Source organism: Chiroxiphia lanceolata, chromosome 3, assembly GCF_009829145.1.
Source record: "Chiroxiphia lanceolata isolate bChiLan1 chromosome 3, bChiLan1.pri, whole genome shotgun sequence".
NCBI classification, from domain to species: Eukaryota; Metazoa; Chordata; class Aves; order Passeriformes; family Pipridae; genus Chiroxiphia; species Chiroxiphia lanceolata.
In genome coordinates this window covers 54879841-54901082 of record NC_045639.1, presented here as the reverse complement: position 1 = coordinate 54901082, position 21242 = coordinate 54879841, and the positions used below count along the sequence as shown (strand labels likewise).

At 38.7% G+C, this 21242-nt stretch overlaps 2 protein-coding genes across 9 annotated transcripts in view; one reads left to right on the top strand and one right to left on the bottom strand.

Moving 5' to 3' along the window:
* The window catches only part of EZR (ezrin), a 37053-nt gene extending 33720 nt beyond the window's left edge, over window positions 1–3333 (top strand). For both annotated transcript variants that reach the window (XM_032682459.1, XM_032682460.1), the window contains 3 exons: window positions 200–292; window positions 1225–1476; window positions 1810–3333. In XM_032682459.1, the coding sequence (XP_032538350.1) occupies window positions 200–292; window positions 1225–1476; window positions 1810–1974 (510 nt within the window). In that variant the 3' untranslated portion in view covers window positions 1975–3333. The remainder of the gene's footprint in view (window positions 1–199; window positions 293–1224; window positions 1477–1809) is intronic.
* The window catches only part of SYTL3 (synaptotagmin like 3), a 33438-nt gene continuing 15519 nt past the window's right edge, over window positions 3324–21242 (bottom strand). For 6 of the 7 annotated variants that reach the window (XM_032682454.1, XM_032682452.1, XM_032682456.1 and 3 more), the window contains 9 exons: window positions 18334–18458; window positions 14508–14651; window positions 11634–11812; window positions 9336–9438; window positions 7903–8073; window positions 7601–7700; window positions 6867–6975; window positions 5781–5986; window positions 3324–4490 (listed from right to left, as the gene is read on the bottom strand). In XM_032682454.1, the coding sequence (XP_032538345.1) occupies window positions 4360–4490; window positions 5781–5986; window positions 6867–6975; window positions 7601–7700; window positions 7903–8073; window positions 9336–9438; window positions 11634–11812; window positions 14508–14651; window positions 18334–18458 (1268 nt within the window). In that variant the 3' untranslated portion in view covers window positions 3324–4359. Of the gene's footprint in view, window positions 4841–5780; window positions 5987–6866; window positions 6976–7600; window positions 7701–7902; window positions 8074–9335; window positions 9439–11633; window positions 11813–14507; window positions 14652–18333; window positions 18459–21242 lie in introns of all 7 variants that reach the window. The other variant, XM_032682458.1, reaches the window with a different exon arrangement.

Here is a 21242-nt window from a genome sequence, read left to right as displayed (position 1 = left end):
CTTGTCCAGGGAAAAACCTAGTGCAGTAAAGTACTAGACCATGTCATAGGATCATTATGGCACTGGTTTCTATCATAAGGAATCTACTTATTTGTTCCTTATTTCTTTATTACAGTTAACAGTGTTTCTTTGTTGTGCTTGGTGGTTGGGTTGGATTTTTTTTAAGAGTCCTTATAATTCCAGTTTTATTATTCAACAGGCTACAGAGCTTGCAGAGTATACAGCCAAGATTGCACTTCTTGAAGAGGCAAGGAGGCGTAAAGAGAGTGAGGTTGAAGAGTGGCAAATCAGAGTGAGTATCTGCCTTACAAAGTTGCTCTAAAGTTCTACGCCTAAGCAGAGCACACTGTGGTGCTTAGCTTGGTGTGACTTCTCTACACATATGAAGACAAACATCTGTACAGCAGTGAAGAAGGGCAAACTTGTGGTGAATGTGCGATATGCCTACAAAACACCTTTCTTCCAACAAACCGTCAAAATTCAAAATGGAAGCCTGTATAAAACCTAAAAATATGATTATCATCTTGGAACCATGGAGGGGGAGGGGCACATGGATAAATGATGCCTGATGCATGATATAATGTCTGAAAACATCAGTCAAGAGAAGATTCTGCAAATGCAGCCACACTGCAGGTATCCATTTTGAGGAGTGTGTGCTGTTGTTGGCGGCTTCCTAGTCGGCATAGTTTAGCAACATATGATGCACTAAAACCAAAGACAAACCACACAAGGTTCAGAGTGCCTGATGCTCCCAGTGCCCTGTAACTAGGGCTATGGGCTGCATGGGAGGGGAAAACCACTGAAGCAGTAAGGAAGGTGCCTGCCTAGTGCATAATTACATTCAAAATTCCAACTTGGGAATCTGAGTTCTTGCTCTGTAGAACTCTTGTCTCTTCAGCCTACAGCTCTTCAAATGGAGAACAGGATGAAGATAACTGTAGCTTCCCACAGAACAGTTTTTCCTAGGCTGTTTTAGTGGAAGAAGATTCTTTGCTTAGATCTCCTGCACATTACACAGTGAATGATGATAACATACCTAGCAAAAAAAAATAAAAAAAGTTCTGTATATGACTAATAGAGTACTGTCAGCCGCAGAGATTTAATTCTCTCTTCTTTGCTTTTCATAGTGGATTGAAAAAACTGGGAAGATAAGCATTTGAGTGTTCATTAAGCTGGTTTAAAGCAAGAAATGCATTTAAAATACTTTTTACTCTTTTCCCGAAGGCCAGGGAAGCCCAGGAGGATCTGGTAAAGACAAAGGAGGAGTTACACCTGGTAATGACTGCTCCACCTCCACCTCCACCACCTGTCTATGAGCCAGTGAACTACCATGTCCACGATAACTTGCAAGATGAAGGCTCTGAGTACTCTGCCTACAGTGCAGAGTTCTCCAGTGAGGGGATCAGGAATGACCGCAATGAGGAGAAGCGCATTACTGAAGCAGAGAAGAATGCACGTGTACAGAGTCAACTGAGGGTAAGATGATGTTTGGGGGAGGCAGAGTAATTGAAACAATCTTTCCTGGAAAACATCGTTTAACCACTTGGTTATACGCACAGAGTATGATAGTTTCTCTTTGTTTACAGTTCCTGTAGGCAGTTTGAAATAAAGACAAGGTATATAAAGATTGCTCTCATTGCTGAAGCTTTGAGGTTGCTTAAATCATCCATAGTGTTTATGGAAAGCATATGTTGTATCCATGTCACTGATCTGTCCAGTCATCTGTCAACTGTCAGCTCTCACCAAAGAACTGTCATGAGCTGCAAGGTTCTTACAAATAACCTGTATTTAATGTTCTTCATATTGCAGGCACTGACAGACGAGCTGGCCCAGGCTAGAGATGAAAATAAGAGGACCCAAAACGACATTATCCACTCAGAAAACATGCGACAGGGACGTGACAAGTACAAGACGCTGCGGCAGATCCGGCAAGGCAACACCAAGCAGAGAATCGATGAGTTTGAGGCAATGTAACAATGCTTGTAAGAAGACAGGACTGTGGGAAAGGCAGATCTTAATGCTGTGTTCTTATTTTGGGGTTTTTTGTTGTGTTGGTTTTTTGGTTTGTTGTTGTTTTTTTTTTCCTGAGGAGACATCACTGTATGACACTTAACAAATGTTCTCTAAACCCAGAAGTGTTTAAATCTCCCATTTATCCTGTACCTTCTCTGAAATTTGATATAGTTAAAAACTTATTGTACCACTGATCCTGGTAACTTGCTCATGCCTTTGCTTAGTGCCAAAAGGCCTTATGTCACATCTCTCTTTAAGCAAGACAAATTTTAACAGGCTGTGCTTCTAGTTGAAGATACATGTCCTGTGCAGGTGCTGGATTCAGCCTGGTCTAAAAAATAAGCATCTGTGGGTGAATTTTGTGCCATACGTCTTTGTATTATTAGTTACAGTGTGAAGTCCAGCAGTTGAGAAGACAGGTTCTGGAACTCAGGATTTGCAAGCACCTGAGTGTGTACAACCTTGCACATGTGCTTGTACGCCCTGTTTTTTCCTTGGTCTTGATGCCCGTGTTCCCCCTCCCCAGCCCACCCCCACACACAAAAGAACTGACAACACCTCAGAACTACTTTGTGTAGAAATTAGGCGTTTTCTGGTTACTGTTCTCAACTGGAGAATTTCTGCAGTGATGGCTCAGAAGTGTGGCAAAGGGACACTCATATCCTCTTCACATAACAAGTAGCAAATACTCTGTTGGAATCCAAATACGCTACTGTGTTTGCATTCCAACTTCATTACTGATCAGTTATAGTGTAGTATTTATATATATATATATAAAAACATGCAACATGTGGATTGCAGTACTAGTTTAAAGGGAAATAGTTTTGCTCTGTATATTTTGTTACTTTTCAGATTTAATAAGACTTGCGTCTGTAAAAATGCCTAAACAGCACTGTAGTCTGATACAGTGCAGCTGATTATTTACTATAAAGCATTATTTGTAAAGATCATTTTTTTACTTAATGAAAACTGTTATATGTACACATGATCCAGTATATACAATTTTACTGCACCTATTTTTCTAACAAATTTTCTAATTTTTTTAAATGTTTGATTTAAAGTTTCAGACTCCAAAGATGAAGGGACTGCTTGTTTATATCACAGTTGAATTCTCTCTAGTAGAGAGCATTTCTGTGACCATTCTTTCCCCACTCTCCCCCTTTCCTTGAAAATCTGTTAGAAAGTGAGATACAGTATGTTGTCACCTCTTCTCTGCCATTTACAATATCTATGCTGCATTATACGTGAGTAGAATCTTGTGTGGGGTTTTTTTTATTTGCAGCAGCAAACATCTAAATAAAAGATCTGCAAAGTAACAAAGGATGTGGAGTCAAGTGTTTCTTGTGTGGGGTGTGTTCTATATAAGGTGTACTACTGCTCTTTTAGTTCCTCAGCTTAGCCTGTTAGTCCTTGTGTCTTTAAATCTTAAATCCTTAAAAGCCACACTGACCTATAAAGGAAGAAAGGGCAATACTTGCAGTAACAAATGTATAACACAGCAGCACTAGTTACAGTTCTATATATGAAGTTTCTGCTGACTGTAACACTACATCCGAGGCAAGGCAAATTGCCACAGTAGTTTGGCCTAAGCTTGCATTTCCACCAGTACACATGAATAAATGATAAAGTGAGCTAAATTCTTGTCACGTGCTGTACACCCTATGGATCAGACTTGTTAAAGCTGTCTTACAGTGGCAGATAAGAAGGAACTTATTACACCCACACTTAGTCTATCAGCTGTTGTCCCATACTCCTACTGAGGGAGAATTTGTACCTTAACTTTCTAAGCCCCGTGATGCAGCACACATTTGACAGATGTGGCTACAGGCCAATGCTTTTTAGTGGCATGTGAAATAATAGTGGCAGTGTAGATAATTCTGAAGCAGTTATTAGCATCTCCCCTTTGCAGCAAGCAAAGATAAGGTAGTTTTCAGTTCTGTGTATAAAACATTAACCTCAGAGTGAAAGCACATAACTTTCCTCCTGTAACAGTTATTTTCTCTGAGAAGTATTCCTAGCTGTGACTAAACAATGAGAGTTTGGCTATGCCCAGAAATGGAAAACTGCATAGTGTCTGGCTACTGTTGCTTTGTCAGCATAATGCATCTCAAACTGAGACTGTAACTCCTGAAGAAACAATATTAACCTTATACTCCAGCTAGAGACACAAGTTAAAGCCTTTACTTTTTAAGAAATAAAACATTCAGAATGTCACACACTTTCAAATACATGTCTATTCCCCAAAAGCCAGAGTGGATGCATTTGCATCATGCCTTTCCCCAGACCCGAAGTCTGGGGAAGTTTAAAATATCACAAATGGGGAAGGAAAAGTTGTGTGATAATTTCTCACGATTTAAAGTTTTCCTTATTTGAATGCAGTACAAGTGTAAAGTCCATCCACTTGTTTGGGTTGCAGAGCACTTCTTGCCATTGGAGCACTGACTGAGAAACAAGGTCTGTAGAGCCAAACAGTTCCTCTGCAAGAAAGCAAAAGGAAAGGTCAGTTACTTTTCACTAAGCCTTACCCAGCTTTAGGCCCACTTGGACTGGTTAACAAAATAACAGTAATTTCAGCTGCTCTGTAGCTCCTAAGGCACTAATTGCAATAAACTGTGTTTATACTTTTGAAGTATTATTTACTCTCTCTGAAGATCTCTGCTTGCAGCAAATAAAAAGTTTTTGGTTGTATGACTAGAAGCAGAGGAACAAGTGTGCACAGTATTAATAGCTGAATGGTGCAAAATCTCCTGCTTCACTTCATCTCCAGTACCTTCAGTGCATTACTAGGCTTAGGGCTTGGATCACTTACAAGCCGGTAGCCCCTGCTCTAGCAGAAAGGAAAATGCTGGGTCAGATAATCAGAAAAAGTTCATGAGGAAGCCTGCAAAATACTGACTTATCACTAGTGATAATACTCCTCTAAAGTGCATACTGATACCCAAACAACATGACTGAGCCTCAATCTTTTTTGAGCCTTTCATCTCAAATGCTGAAACCACAGCACTTACTCTCAGGGAGGATGGGGCTAGGAGACTCTGTTGGTCAGCCTTCAAGTGATAAGAGTTGGACTCGATGATCTCAGAGGTGAGATCCAACCCGGCTGATTTTATGATCCTGTGATTCTATGATAATGCTTCCCTGCTCAACTACCAGGGAAACAGAGCCTATTTAGCAAGCAGAGGATTTTTCAGATGTTTCTCAAACATTTCTCAGCCTTCAGAAAATTAGTTTGCTATTATGTTAGAACAGAGCCCAAAACTCACATGCAGTAGCCCCTTCTGAGCAAGTTTCACCTTCTGTATTTCATTGATTGGATTGCTTTGTGGATGTAAAATAATAATCACGAACATAAGCAAGGTTGGAGTCTACTAGATCTTTAGTTCTTGTGCTTTCTTTTGATGAGAAATCATTTAAAATTAGCCAATTCATAAAAAGCAGTTAAGGGAATAAGTCTAAAAATACAGAGAGCTCTGTGCTTGTCTTAGCATGGCTCTGACCTCAACAGTCACCACGTCAACAAATAGCTTTCCTGGAACTTTCCACTGAAAACCTTGAGGTTCCCCACAGACCTGAACTAAAGCACATGCATCAGTTCTTGCAGGATCAAAGCCCAAGACTGCAAGTTGCTTATGACAGAGGCTGGGACTGCATGTATAGGCACATGATAGCAGGTAATAAATAGCATAGTATAATTATTGTTGTTTAGGATGTAAACTAAAAGACCTTTTCCCCAAATTACCTTCAACTTCTAGTGGTAAAGTACTTACTTGTACCGAGCTTGGCTCCTCCTAGGAATCGATCACTTGAGCTGAAAGTTGACTTGTCCCAGACAGTCAAGTGTAGACATGATTGCTGTAGCTGAGCTGGCGTCACACCATCAAAGACAAACAAGTGTTTCCACTGAGGATAGGCTTCTTTCTTCAGGACAGGAGACTTTTGCCTTACCTCTGCTTGGTTTGGAAGGATAAGACAACTTTCCCAAAAAAATAAGAGTTCAGCAAAGTTACTGATTTCTCAACAAGAAAACAGAGCATTTGCAATAATCAACTAAGGCCCTTTGTTTTACCTTAAAGAGCAAAAAAGTTTAGCTTAAGTACAAAATAGAACATGGTGCTAGTGTGTTTATTTTGGGACTTGCACCTTCTCCTGCTTGTCATTAATGTGGATGCAAGTAGGCTCTTCTGGTCTGCTTTAACTTCGCCGTCACTGTCTGCTGAAGGAGTCTTTACTCCACGTGCTGTTATTCAATACTGCCTAAAACCTGTCTTTCGGTAGCTAAAATGCTCACCCATTTCACCAAAGATAGGTGCCACAGCAGGTAAAATAGTGTTATGAGATGCAAGTTTACCCCAGTATCATATTTCTAATGGCATCTGATGCCTGACAACAGGAAAGTAAAATGATCCCACATACAAGCTACTCAGCATACTGAAGAAAAATTCAGTCCCTTCTCTTTCAAAACGTCTGGAATGAAGAGGATAAAAGTTTTCAATGTATCCCAAGCTTTACTTAATTCTGCAAAAGCTGAAACTAGGAATGACAATACTGTATTTGTTTGCACATTTTTTTCCTCTCCTTTTAGCGGATCTAAAAGCACATACTTAAACTAGTGAACTCTAAGTTTTAATTACATCATTAAATTCTAAATTTCAAGACCAAGAGGGCAGGTGGGACCTGTCACCACTCTGCAAACTGCTGCTGTTCTGCAGGCACTCAAATGAAGCCATTACAAGGAAGTCTAAGTGTAGACGATGGCAGTTTCAAATGCAGTCTGCTGATGAAAACATGTTAATACATACATTTGCATGGAACACGTGACATTTCCTAGTTGTAGTGTTAGGTCTCATACATACCCTTTAACAAAGGAGTTCAACACTCCAGCAGGTCTCAGCATGGGCAAGTTCTTAGCCCCAAATATCATAATCTGAAGCTGGTAGTTGGGAACTCCTTGGTCTTTGTTTCCTGAAAAAGAGAGCCCTTATCACATGAAATGCCCAGTCAGTTCAGCTCATAGTTTAAGATGCTGCTATAAGTAGGGGAATGCCTAAGTGGTACTACTCAGATAAGGAGTCATAAGGCTGTACTAGGAATATTTGAAAGATTCTAACATGTTTCTACATTGTATGATTCACACAAAGAAAACCAAGCAATGACTAGCAGGCTGCTTTGTGATTTCTGTCCCAAAGATAAAGCTTTCTGCTGTGTTTGTGAAATGTCAACACAGGACAGTACCCACAGAAACATTTCTCTGGAACGGTCAGAAGCAGGAGAAACAGCCAAACCCATGGTGTGATACTGCTCCTCTCACAGCTCTAGGTACAAAGCAGAGACCCCAATACACAGGCCTGCACAGGGAGGAAGAATTGAAGAAAGCAAGCTGATAACTTTGGGGTCATTTGGAAAAGAAAAAATTAAAACACCAAAAAGCACCATTTGCTGTAGCTGTTAAAAATCCCATACAGGAATATTACATGGACACATTGCCAGTCCTTCATTGATCTCAATTCTTTTCTAGCCAAGGGATTCACAGAGTCATAGAACCATTTACACTGGAAAAGACCTCTATGAATGCTGAAACATTTTATACCTTCAAACTGGAAATTTTTATACTGGGCTGGTACCAAGAGTCTTGCAGACAAGAGGAGTTCACCGCTGTACTGGGTAAGATCATCTTCAGGCTTTTCAAGCTTAAGAAAGGGACATACAGAAGTTTGCATTACTGCAATCATTCTCTTACACATCCTTCTCAGAGCTTATTTGTGTTTGTGACACATCTTACTAATGGGCTGGATTGACAGCATTTTTCCCTCAATGATCTCAGAAGTGTGATGTTTTTCATAGCCTTTACAGCATCTTGCTCTTAAAATACAATTAAAAACTAAGAATCACCTTGGGTTTGAGTTGATACCAGTCAAATAACTGCATTGAGTCCTCTTCAAAATTCCATGCTGCCAGTGGAATCACTACTTCCCCCAAAAACACCCTGTATTTGAGTGCTCCTGCATGCCACACAGAGATCTGAAGTTGCCGACTTCGCAGCTGGGAGTATTCAATCTTGTACTAGAAAGATAAACAGCATTTACAGAGCAGTACACAGGATGAATGCAGCCCACGATCATGACCTGCTTACAGGAAGCCCAGGCACAGCATGGCTGAAGGCAGATATGAACCATGATGTCTGCGTGTGCTTTGCAATCTGCATATTACCCCACAATTTAAATGCTAAATAATGCTCATTCAAATATATATCAACATTCCAGGAATACCTTGACCTGCCTTGCTAAAGATTTTGATTATTAATTCAGAACTTTAAATAATTCTTGACCATTTTTTCTGGGTTAGGATTTTTTTTCATTTGTTTGGTTTTTTGATTTGTTTGTTTCTTTTTTTGGTTTGGTTTGGTTTTTGTTGGGGGTTGGGGTTTTTTTTTATATTTCTGTTGATGCTCCCAGCAGAATTTGGCTGCTCTGGAGGCCAGTTCAAGATTAAGACATCTAATGATGGTTCTGAAACTCCCATCCTGTTCAGTGGACATCTACTTAATGCAGTCAGCAGGGGTAAGGAAGTAACTCAGGTGATCACTAATTAAAGCCTTGATCCCCAAACATAGTTAGAGCCCTTTGAGACATTTTTGGGTATCTAATATACCGCATGGTATACGGTATGTGTGTATCTAATATACCCACATGAGACTGGCAAACATGATACCCAGCCCATAGGTGACCTGCACTGAAAGCTGAAGGCAATGGAGAGGCAAGGAAATCGCTATCCATATTTAGGCTGTTGAATCAGAACCTGGGTGTAGGCTCTGTGGCTAATCACCCTGAACCACCCTGGGCTCCAGTGATTCCCAGGAGCACTTGCACAGCTCTCACACATGCAGCTCCCTCTAAATGCAGGTGCCTTAACTTGCAGCTGAATCCCACCAAGTTGGATCTCAGTGGCATGATGTAGTTCACCTGTAATAGGGCTATGCACTTTTGACCATTTTCGCTGAATTCAGTTCCTGAACGTACGAAAACCCATGTCTATGGAAGACACTTTGCTTTTGCCACAAGGTAACTCAGAACAACACTGGTATTCATTAAAAGTGCTCTCTTGGACAAAAGCAGACTCTTCTAATGGTTTGCCATGTACTGTTGCAACTCCAAAAGCATTTTCTCTTATTTGGACTGAAAAAACATAATTTTTAAAATTATTATTGTCAGTGACTCCTAAATTTGCCCTATCAAGTCGATTCAGAACTTGCAGGATTGTACCATAGAAAAGCACACTTAGCAGCAACACAGTACACTTAGCAGTAACACAGTTGCAAACCGTACCTTCAAAGTCTCATTGAACTCTGGATCCACTGTGCTCTTTTTGACAGCTGTCTTTCGCTTACTCCAAGGAGATTTATCAGGAAGTAAATAAACCTTAACATACCTTATATAGAGAAAGAAAGATACATTGAAAATTATCAGAAGGGGCAGGGAGAAAACAATTAGATGAGAGGAGTTTTTCTTATTTCTTAAACAATTTTATTGACTTTGTAACTTTCCATCAACAAAACGGCAAAATGTGATTTATATCTTTTCTCGGTAAAAGCAGATAGACTATAAGGAACCCTGTCTATCATTCTGCTAATGTGTTTCAATTCCATTGTAACTCAGAAAGGATTAGGATCTGAATAGGAATCTTCTGGCTTTGTACTCTTGGCCTCTGATAAAATAGCCCCTAAAGAAATCACCTTCCAGGTTTAGTGACAGTTTTATGATGAAAACAAACAGCATATTATGTGCTCAAAGAAAAAAAATAAACTCAATCAACTTTAGGATCACTGCTGCTTGTTCATAAAGAAAATATCTTGTCTTCACAACACTGGGTACCATGTAGCAAAAAAGGTATTATCACATAAATAATACATAATAATTCATAAGTCTTAAAAATGCTAATTGTTCTAACAGCCACTAGAATGAAAATGGGAGATTGTCTAAAAGTGGTCAAAATTGCCCTAACATTGATTCAAGGAAAACCAGTAAAAAAAGTTTCTGGAAGCTGAGTTGCACTAAAATCCAGCAGTAATGATTCCTACCCAAAGTGTCTCATGTGTAGGTCAAGTGAACACTAATACCTAAATATTCTCATTACTATCAATTCAGTGGGCTGTAATTGGGTTATGGCTTCAAAACTTAGAAGTTTTAGCCATAGAGAGTGCTCACGGCTTGTCAGGGAAAGGAGTGATTGTTTACTTAATACTAAATATTTTTAAACTGTGTTTGTTGTATATATTTCACATATTATGATTTAAACCAATTCTAAAACAGCCTTTTGATTAACTTGCTGGGTAAATAAAAATCAGCTATACCTCATATCATAGTTGCAAAACTTACACATTTTCCCTATTTTTTCTGAACTTATCCATAGATAAAACTACTTTCTAAAATACACAAGTCCTAGAAGTTTTAGTCTCTTTTTCTATGACCCCAAATCAATTTAATTAAAATGTAGCCAGTTAGACTTCAAAACAGCAAATAAGCTGAGTAATTCAACAGGTTTTAAACATCAGTTAAAAGTCTACTTTTCAGCAAGCATGTTAAGCAAGTATACTATAATTTTTCTGTTGGTTTGGAAACCAACAGAAATATATAAATATGTGCCAACAGAACATAAGGTTTACTACACAACGCTTCTCACATTGCCTTTCAGCCTTCCTGTAATTGTTTGCCTGGCTTAATTACCAGGGGACTTAAAGAACCTTGACCCACTTCTGAAGAGCTCCCAAATTGTCCTGCTCCACAAGCTGCTGTTCCAGCAAGGCGCTGCTCATCATCAAGCTTGTCTTTATGAATATTCTCTGCAAGATGCGCAAAAGCCCTCGACCTTCTGGGTGAAGGTGACTGCAAGTCCTCAGTTCCAACATGGTCACTCAAGTGCTCAAACACAGTGTGACAGCAGGGACAAGAACAGGTAGTTAGGTATTCTACCTGTTGATTTTCTATCGGTGGTTGCTGCATGGTCAGAGAGCATTGTTAAGCAATAGAGAGATAAATCACCAAGGCTTAACTGTCCAGCAAAAATTTCTATGGCATATTTTATCTACAGAAGTAAATATTTCTTCTTACAATGATACATAATTATTAAGCAGCCTTAGACTTTAAGATCCACTGCAGCATCTGAAATTTCTACTCTTATTACAGAAGATAAAAGCACCCAAGTAGTATAGCAATCATCCAGTGACCCACAGTGAGTCAGCAGACATATTAGGAACAGGTCATCTCATGTTTCAGCCACTTACATATGAATTTTCTGGGCACAACTTAAGAACTAAAATCTGAACAGCTATTCTTGAGGTCCAAAGGTACTCATCAGCAACATAGATACCCAACTGTTTGCTCACAAGAAGGGAAAGGGACAATTCCTAGCAGAAAATTGTAAGAATGGAATAAGCATTGGTATGAAACGTATTTGTCTTCCAGTGTGTATATGTACAAAGGGCTGGTACGTATGTTGGAGGTTCTGAAAGTGCCAATATGGCATACCATCATATATCAATCCATTTCAATCACAACATGCGTAAATATCTCAAAAAACCAGAATATTTTCCTTAGGTTTTTTCTCCTTCTCTGCAAAATACTTACGGGTTACACTTTTTCTTCTTCTCTTCTCCGTAAGCCAGGTTCTTGCATCCCTTGATGCAAACTTCCAAGATGTAAGCTCTGAAGATGTATCTTAAGGCAAACTCTATTTCTCCTGTGACATTAGCTTTGCCAAAATTGCCAGATTCAGTGCAAGTGCTGTTAAGACTAAACAAACTTCCCTAAGAAAAGACAAACATTGGGGAAAATGAATTTCAGATCAAACAGGACCAAACATTTATTTCCTTTAATAGTCAGTATCTTTATAGACATTACTGTAAAGCTACTGCAAATCACAAAATGTAAGGTAACCTGTATAAAACATTCCATTGCTTCCATAACAGCCCTGAAAATTATGACTGTAATTGCAATAACTACTGCTTTGTCCTGTTCTAGGGCAAAGCTGTCTAGGCTAGGAAATTGCTTTGTTAAGTAACTTCTAGATCTAGAAATTGTCTTCGAATAAAACTGCTATGTCGCTTCCCATGAGAAAATTGGGTAAGGGTCTGAAAGGGATTGAAAAAAACCTCTGAAATCTAAGAATGTACAAAACATGGAATTAGACTCCTTTTAGTACATAGCACACAGCAGAGTACACCACTGAGACATTAATTTCTGTCGTGTATTAAAGGAAACAAAAGGGGCCTGCACATTCCATAAATACTTTACAAGATGCCTCAATTCCACATAGAAATTGCACACTTCGTACTGCAGACCATTCAGGAAAGATTAAAATAGGAAGACTTCCTGTTGTTGTATTCTGGTGCAAAGAGAAGATGTCTCCTAGTTCACCTTGTTCTCCTTTCAATCTACTTTCACCTTTGGGGCAAAGGTTTGGATGCTGTCCATCCACATATATAAAAACCACTTGCGTCCAGCACTACAGAAGCCATGACAGGGCAAAGAAGGAAGAGACTATAATGCTTTCTGTGGCCCAGCCCAGACATGTAACTTTATGGTGCTATGTAGCCTTCACTGTAACAACGTATCAACTAAAAATAGTTTGGTCTCCATTCATTTTTAATGATATTCTTTAAGGTGAGCCCTAGGAATTTTTTACATTGCGTTTGTCATGAAGACAATTGTTGTTGTGATTAGTCTCACAGCAACATTGCCCTAGATTGCTAAGATATCTGTGTTAGATCACTCCTCCCTCTGAAAATAAACACCAACCCACACAGGACTGGTTAACCAAGGAGTTCTGAATTGCACAACCCAGCAGCTAAGATTGCAGAGTAGGGTTTATAAGATCATATCTCTCTTCCATGTAGATACTTTTCTTCATTTGTGCAGCATGCCAAATACTCAATTCACACCAACAGATCCATTAGATTTAAGCACCTATCTACTCTATCTTATAAACTCTAAGTAACACACATACATGACAAAAGAAGGGCCAAGTGCTTGCTGAGGAAGTCAAAAGAAGTGTCAGGACTTTTTTGACCTGATGTTTGTTGCATGTAATCTTGCTCCCTCCATAAGATGTGTATCAGTGTAATCAATCTCCTTTGCAGCTTTGTTTTGCTCTGCTCTTTCACTCACTGACATATTTTTATTCACTTGACCAGAAAATTATTATTTTCCACCAAAATCCTTTATGGTAACGGAATACAAAGAGTTTTGTCTTAGCTCATGTCTTAAAAAAAGGTTCTGCGAAAGTCCCTAATATTTATTCTACAGAACACCTTATTTATTTAGAAAGGCTGGATAGGTGTTCTGGACTGAATATCACCACACCTCTCCTACCTGCTCGGGTGTCACATACATTCAATGTAGAAGTCATCATCCTTTTTGTTCAGCGAACAGGGATTTAGCAATGACTTCATGTATTGTACTTCTGGTGGCATGACTAGAAGCAATGCCATCTGATATTTTGGAAGATACATTTTTATGGAGTGGCCTTCAACATCCAGCACTTATCCATAAAGAGAAGCTTAATGGAATTTGTCCTCTCTTATAAGATAGTAGAAAATATTACGTTTTTAAGCCCGAACCATTTATAGACCAGTTCAAATGGTCTATAGCATCAGAAATGTAATCCACAAGTTATTACCCATTTGTCAGCTTAACACCTCAGACTCCACAGTGCAGTAAACTGTCAGAGAGCACCAAGGTCCCTGTGTGTGTTTATACTTCTCTGTAAACCCAGCAGGCTGGTTTAATTTTGATTCCCTAAATCATTTTACAAGGTCAGTCATGAATTCTTTGGATACTTCACCCTGCTTAACCTTGTCACTAATACATAGAAATTAGCTTCCACAGTTAATCATAGGGGCTTTAAAGCATGTGCTGAATTCATTTATAACCAGCTTCCCTCTCTGTCATCTGCAGTATTCAAAATGCCATCTATCAGAGGATGATTCAATATCGTGCCCTAAGCCTATGAACTGCTCCCCTGGCTTCCATCACTGTCAGTTTCCTCTTCATTCACTGACACTCTGACATTTGAATTTCCACTGACATTTGCAATACACGGTTCTTGCAGACTGACAAAACCCTTCTGTTAAATGAAGCTTGAAGAGAAAAAGCTAACTATTAGATTAGAAAGTACTATGTTCATAATCCCAACCTTAATACAAATTGGGAAGAATGTTAGTTGCATTTGCAAAATTCAGAAGAAGCCACTCTATAAATTATTAATCGATGTATCCACCTATCAATTATCCATTATTAATTTGATTTGGCTTATGCTTCAGAAAGTTCACAGTGTTACTATGAGGACCATGCCAAAGGCAGTCAGTCTTTCATCAGATACAAACTCAAATAAAATTCTTCCTTCATTTTGTAATATAATCTAAAATACACCAACATTTTGCACAAGCTTTTATATTTGTTCCCTTTAAGCACCTGTTCTATGTCTTTCATCCTTTAACTTACATGTTTTCTGCCATCACAGAAAACTGTATCGCTTGTGGGACTGGTTGTTATGTCTTCTTCCTCCTTGCAACTACTTTCTGTCGGAATTTCACTGTCATTTTGGGCCCCAGTGATGAGCAGTTGCAGACTGGGTGTACTTTTCATCTGTAAGAAATTCAGAAAGTAGTTTCTTTTAAGATAAAGAAAATGTCCTGGTTCCTTCAGGAAAGCTATCAAAAGAAAATGCAGTAAATAGCTACAGTTGACTCTGATCAAGGTCATGCAGGTGGCACACTTTCAAAGATAATGTAGTAACTTAAATGTTGATTTATAACTCTCTCCTTCCAGCTAGTAGTACATTCACTATATTAATAATTTTCTAAAATCAGCATACCACTAGCTAATGTAGTGATCACTACCACAGCAATTATTAACAACAGACTACTAATAATACACCAAAAGTAGTAATATACTAATAAAAGGCCTTATTAACCCTTAACAAAACAGTAATTTTGGAAGAAAAACAATAATCTTGCCTCCAGGAAATGAAAAATAGTATTTTGCAATATGTATGACACATGCCCATGTTTACCTATGCAAGAATGAATGTACGTTGAAAGGGACTTGAAAATAGAAAAAGACAAGTTCATATTTAACTTTGTTTATAGAAAAAGCTTAAATTTCTAAGGTGTTCTTGACTTTACTTTGACTATGTCCATTCACCTTTCCAATTTTTCCATGAAAACTCTGATAATTTGAGAAAAATTGAGATAGATAGATAGATATAGCAAAACTCCTGGAGATTTTTCTTCAGCCACCTCTGTTATGCAGAACAACATTTAATAGAAAGAAGTGCCAAAAGATTAATACATATGGCTAGAAATATGCTGAAATTAGATTTTAGCTCATTCCGGCACACCACTTTCCCTGGATAATACAATCTATGAAAAACATGTTCACAGCTCAGTGGGTCCAAAAAGAGTGAGGTGAGAAATTTTATACGGTTAGGATATAAGAAAATAATTTCTTTTTCAAACTGTGTAACAGAAGTTACCTGAAAGAATACAATCTGACTAAAATCAACAAAAAGAATTGGTACTTTTTTGTATAAAAGAAACAGGTAATATATACTTAACAAACCTGAGAGCCCCTACTGCACAGTCAGCAGAAAGCACTAAAGAATGAGGACAACAGATGAGATAATATATTGAGATTACTTCTGAAAAAAAACAGGATGTGCAAAATCCTAACCATTATGCTGTTATGATGACACGCAGATACTGTTATGTGTAGTAACTGCCTGACCTTAAGAAGAGATGTAAGAATTATGTTCCCTTGTGAGACGAAAAGAGACAGAAAATGCATTGAGAATATAGTCTCAAAAACCCCAAACAAAACCAAAATAGTGTATTTCCCAGCACAGAAATTGCCTCCTGCCTTATAAAACCTAAACCACCACAGATTTAACTTGCTGAACACAACAGCCTACTACACACTGAGTTTTAGCTTCTACTTGTATCAGGAAGACTTTGGTTGTGTAATACAGACAACAAGTGACTGACAAGGTACCATAACTACCGGTGCTAAACTTGGCATCAGGTCGCACAAGCCAGACTCCCCCGTAGCCCAGCTCTAATGTCACAGGAGAGGTATCCCACAGCTACCAATGCACCACAAACAGCTTCCACACGTTGCACATGCTTGCTTGTTCCCCCAGGAAGGCAGGTGTAATTGCAGTTCCCTTAATAAACTTAGAGATTCTGATGACAAGAGGCCCTTGAAAACACTATTCAATTAACTTCCCAAATCCAGATTTTACACTGGCTGGTGGTTTTTGCTATTGCATTGGAGTTTTCTCACTAATACTGAGGTTAAATATAATATCTTTAAACTTTAGTCTGAAAGAATCAAGCTCTGAACACATCACAAATTTAGAAAACTTATCTAAGAAACAGATAATGTTCTTGAGACTGAAGTAGTGCCCCAGTTTTATATACTGCACATTCAGCTATTACTTTACAGTCATTCCCAAGAGAAAAATACACACTTTCCAGGGGGAAAAATCCACTGTTTTGATTCAGTCTCTGATAATGAAAAGTTCTCTCTGGTGTGGAAATCACAACAAGTAAGATTTCTACATCATATTTCATTATAAATGTAATTAGTTGCTTTGCAAGTGTAATTTAAAATATGCTCTGTCCCATAACTTAAGGTGTAGTTCTAGTAGGGATATAAACAGCTACCCTTACTAAAGGAAAACAAAGATGGGAAAGAAAAAAAATAAATTGAAGAATAATGAATAGTGCCATTGACAGAAACTAAAAGTAGTTTTTAAACTCACAGTAACAATACAAAAAGTCATCATATAAGTGTGGGAAGAGAAGAGTAAAATTTCCTTCAACATGAAAAAAACTAAAATGTCAAAAATTACGTTTACAAAAAAAAAAAATCAACAGTAATTCTAGTAAAATTAAAATTCTAGTTTAAGGATAGTCTACAAAAGGTTCCTGGCTCAGAGAAATAGTGCTCTGGCACACAAACAACATTGAAATCTATCTTTCAAAACCTGCAATGCAAAGTGTGGATATAAATTAAGTCCTAAATCTTTAAATGGGCGATTAAAACCCCACATAAATAATTTGGATCTTCTACTAATACATTCTCAAGCCAAAGAGTCCATATCCATCTTTTAAACATGACAGATTTTTTGTGATCAGTGTGTGATGTAGCATAGTTGAAATCCACATTATCTCCAACTCCGATGCTTTTCAATGCATTATGAGAGCAATGTTCTGCCTGTGGAATAAAGTTAACACTGAAATGCAGCTTGCCACAATGAAAGCAGCACTCCAGCACTGCTGTCGCCAATTCTGTTCATAATTTAATTTAATACAAAAATACCAGAACTAATTTCACAGAGTTCACAGACCTTGCTGGGCCAATTCAGACTACCAGTCCATGCAGTTTGACATCCTGTCTCTTCCATTTAACAGCACCTGACACTTCAGAGGAAAGTGAACAATGTGCACCAAGGGAGCTGTGAGTAATGTGTGCCAGGAGGTCTGGCCCAAAGCAAGAGCTTTTCTCAGCATCTAATTCAGGCACTTAGCAGACCACATTTACCTCATTCAGATGAACAAGGCAATTCAGTAAGTACCCACTATGTGGAAAACTGAGTGTGGACAAAGTTCAGTCACTTGAGAGCTCAAAGCGTACAAAACAAAATCTTCAGTGTAACTTTAAAGCAGAAGCGTGACATCATCTTCAGCCCTGCGCAATTTGTGGGAAAACAGATGACTGGATTTTTCTCAAACTTCTCAAGAAAACACTGAAAGTTAGAGACTGTAACCAAAGCAAAAGGAAAGGGGAAGTTGCACAGCAACTAACAGCAATGTTTTCTCCCTGCCAAGTAAAAAAATGCTCAAAGATTGCCAGGATGGTTTTGGGATGGTCATAGCTTGGTCCTGTTCAGCAGCAAAAGGGGCAGGAAGAGGGCAAGACAGAGTACATCCCTGCAGCTCAACAATCACATAGAGCAGACATCAAATCAGCCTCAAGAGAGCCTGTGAACACTTGAGAGCAAAATGACCCATCCCCTCCCTCTCTATATGAGGGTCTTTGTAAAAATCTCAGTCTAACATTTCAACTTTGGACTGAAATCAATTGTGCAGACTCTGTCAAAAACCCTGTGGAGAATCGGAGTTCTGATCATGGTCATTGAACATCAGCTAAGCTCTGTTCATACAATAAAAGTAAAATTCCACTGTATAAGTCATTGCTCTCACAAATATATTTCATTCATGAAACAGCTCTTACAGTTCGAGACAGTGTATAATAATATGGATACCTTGCTTGTAATGTTGATGGCAGTGTCAGACTGGCTCCTTCTTTGCCACCTTCTTTCCACATTCCTCCCAAAGTCTGTGGTTAGGACACATCTGTCAGTCATGTCATTCTGAGACTTTGAGATTTCTGCAGTGAAAATAAAGAGAAAAGTCACTACAACAAACTTTGCAGGCAATCCTGTAGATTTATAGGCTAATTCTGTAGCTTTCAAACTTTTATCCTGCAACTTTAGTGTTGATCTCCTAAGAGTAAGAAACAGATGGGAAGACAAGTGCTTGTCACATTTTATATATTTATACTTTTCCTGCCTAAATCTTTCCTGCTATTTCAACTGGAAATTATACTCTTTGTTGCCTATCATCAGAACTACTGCCATCAAATACAGTTTCCTTGCAGAAATAGCTACTAAAGCCCGTATGTATAGTTTGATTTGTAAAGTGGTTTGGTTTGGCTCAGGATAAAAGCAAGATCATTATAACAACATAAAGTAATATGACAACAAAAATCAGAAAGCAGAGCACATTGGAAAATATTTAGAAATTTATCCAAAATATGTATGAAAGGAGAGATATTTACATACTCTGTTCCCAAACCACATATAATTTTAAGAACATGACTAGCCCTCATTGACTTCAATAACATTACTCATACGGATAAGCTTAGCTGTACTTAAGTACCTTATTGAATTAGCGCTTCAGTAACATCTAGTTTATTGTCAAATAAATCTACAGGACAATTGGACATTTAATGCACCACTTTTCACTTCTTATTCCTCAGGGTACATTCAGAATTTCACTGAAAGGGAAGGGCAGCGCTCATCCATGATTTCTGAAGTTGAAAATAGCAGGTTTAGCTGCAGACACTTTGTTGCTAATCCCAGATAGCTATTTCATGTACCACTTAAAAGTTATTAATTCTTCATGAGAGACTATCATATGTTTAATTCATACAGAAGAAATAAATACTTTTCTCACAACATGAACCTCTGTGGAGAAACCTCTCACACAGTAGACAATATGACAGTGATGGTATTGAAAAACAATGGGACTCAAGTGTGATTTTTAAAAGACACTCTGGGGTAGTTTTGTTCTTAGCAGCAATCAGTCCTCAGATGTTTACTGTACTCTTTGTACATCATTAAGGAACCATGTGACCTATTCAAATGCAGGCTCAATTAAGCCACCCCCGTAAATGAAACCCGATTTTTAAAATACACAGTGAAATCGGAGATCATAAAAGAGAGTGAGAGTTCTAATGGAATAGATACAATCTGAATATCTTGAGCAGCAGTCAAAGCAGAAACACCAGCTTGCCTCACACTCTCCTAAAATGAACAGGTTACAGAACAGGTTATTGTGAGAAACATGAATGTTCAGTTTTCATATCTATTCCTCCTTTGGCTTCTCTACCCAAACGTCAGCAAAGATGGACACTATCTCTAGAGCCAAGGGTGGCTTTTTACTGCAAATAAAACTACAGCCAGTAACTCATTCTACATTCACCAAATGGCAACCATTGGATTACAATCTCCTGTTGCTGCCAAGCCACACTGGAACAGGAGGTAACAGCGTAAAGAGCAGACTGTACAATGGCCATTCTGTGCTTCACGTGCTAATCCTTTGTTCCCACTGCTCTCACACACACACACCAGCTCCAGTGATAGAATCAGAGGCATAACAAAGTTCTCTGTGTTTATTTACTTCAGTGCACAGGAGCGGGATGTATTAAATACCTCTGCAAACCAGGACATTTTTATCTAGATAAGATACAGAGTACTAACTTTAGACACACGTGACCAAAATCTTTTATCAGCACAGCACCAGGCTTCGCTGGAGGCCATATTGTCTGAAAAAGCTGGTTTCTTAAGAAATCCAATTCTTTCTCTTTGTACGATTTCCAATGCTTTTTAATTATTGACTTCAGTGATTGCAATAGCCTGTTATTTTCTCACAAATTGAACCGCTCTACTCTAACTGAGGATGATATCACCTGCATGGGGTTTCTTACACAGCTGAGCTGATCTAACAACTAGCTGCCGTCTCCCTCTTCAACCACTGCTCTTCCCTCCTCAATCCCTGGCTCCTGACCACATGGTACCCTCCACTGTACATGTTCCAACACATATATCCTACCTTGAGCCTATTGAACTCACTAAAACAGCAGAAAAGTATCTATATGTTTTATCCAGGTTAATGTTATGCCCTTAAAATTAGCTAAACCAGTTTCCAGAGGGGTCCAGAAACACCAGTGCTAATTCAAGTCACAGTAGCATAAGGCTAGAAATAGGGAAAGAAGAAAAAGATGTGAGTGGAGGAGGATCTTCCATTTGGTAGTAGTGAACTAATAAATTAGCTTGCTGCAGTCCTGACAGTCTTTACCAGGGGATATGACCAGGCTTCAAACTATCAGAAAGCTGGATAAATTACTTTGCACCCAGTTCAGTGCTGCCTCATCTATCTGCTTCCAGTAATAGTGTCCTATGCTACCCTATATTTTTCTGTGTGGAACAACAGTCACTGTGTCTCTGCATGGCTTTAATATGTGTTCACGCAGATGCAACATTGAATTTGCATAGTTAAAGGAAAACAGGCCATTAGGGTGGGTAGAAGAAGCTAAAGGAAAGACCAAACAAGAGGTAAGGCAAGAGGTTAGGGGGAAAGGCACTAAAGCCATTTTTATTCAGGTCTGGTCTCACATGTGGGGTTGTGTAAGTTGAAGCCAGTACGAAAATATTAAGGTTTGTTCAAATACATGCAAATTTGCAAGCCTCTGTAATCTTCCTAAGGCTCAGAAGTGGTTTTCCTCCGGTCATTGATGCCTTTGTTTTTCACACAGCCTGGCTGTCCCTAGTGTAGTTAGTCTTAGAGGTGCACACACAGTCTGCAGCCCAAGGAACAAGCAGCATAAGAG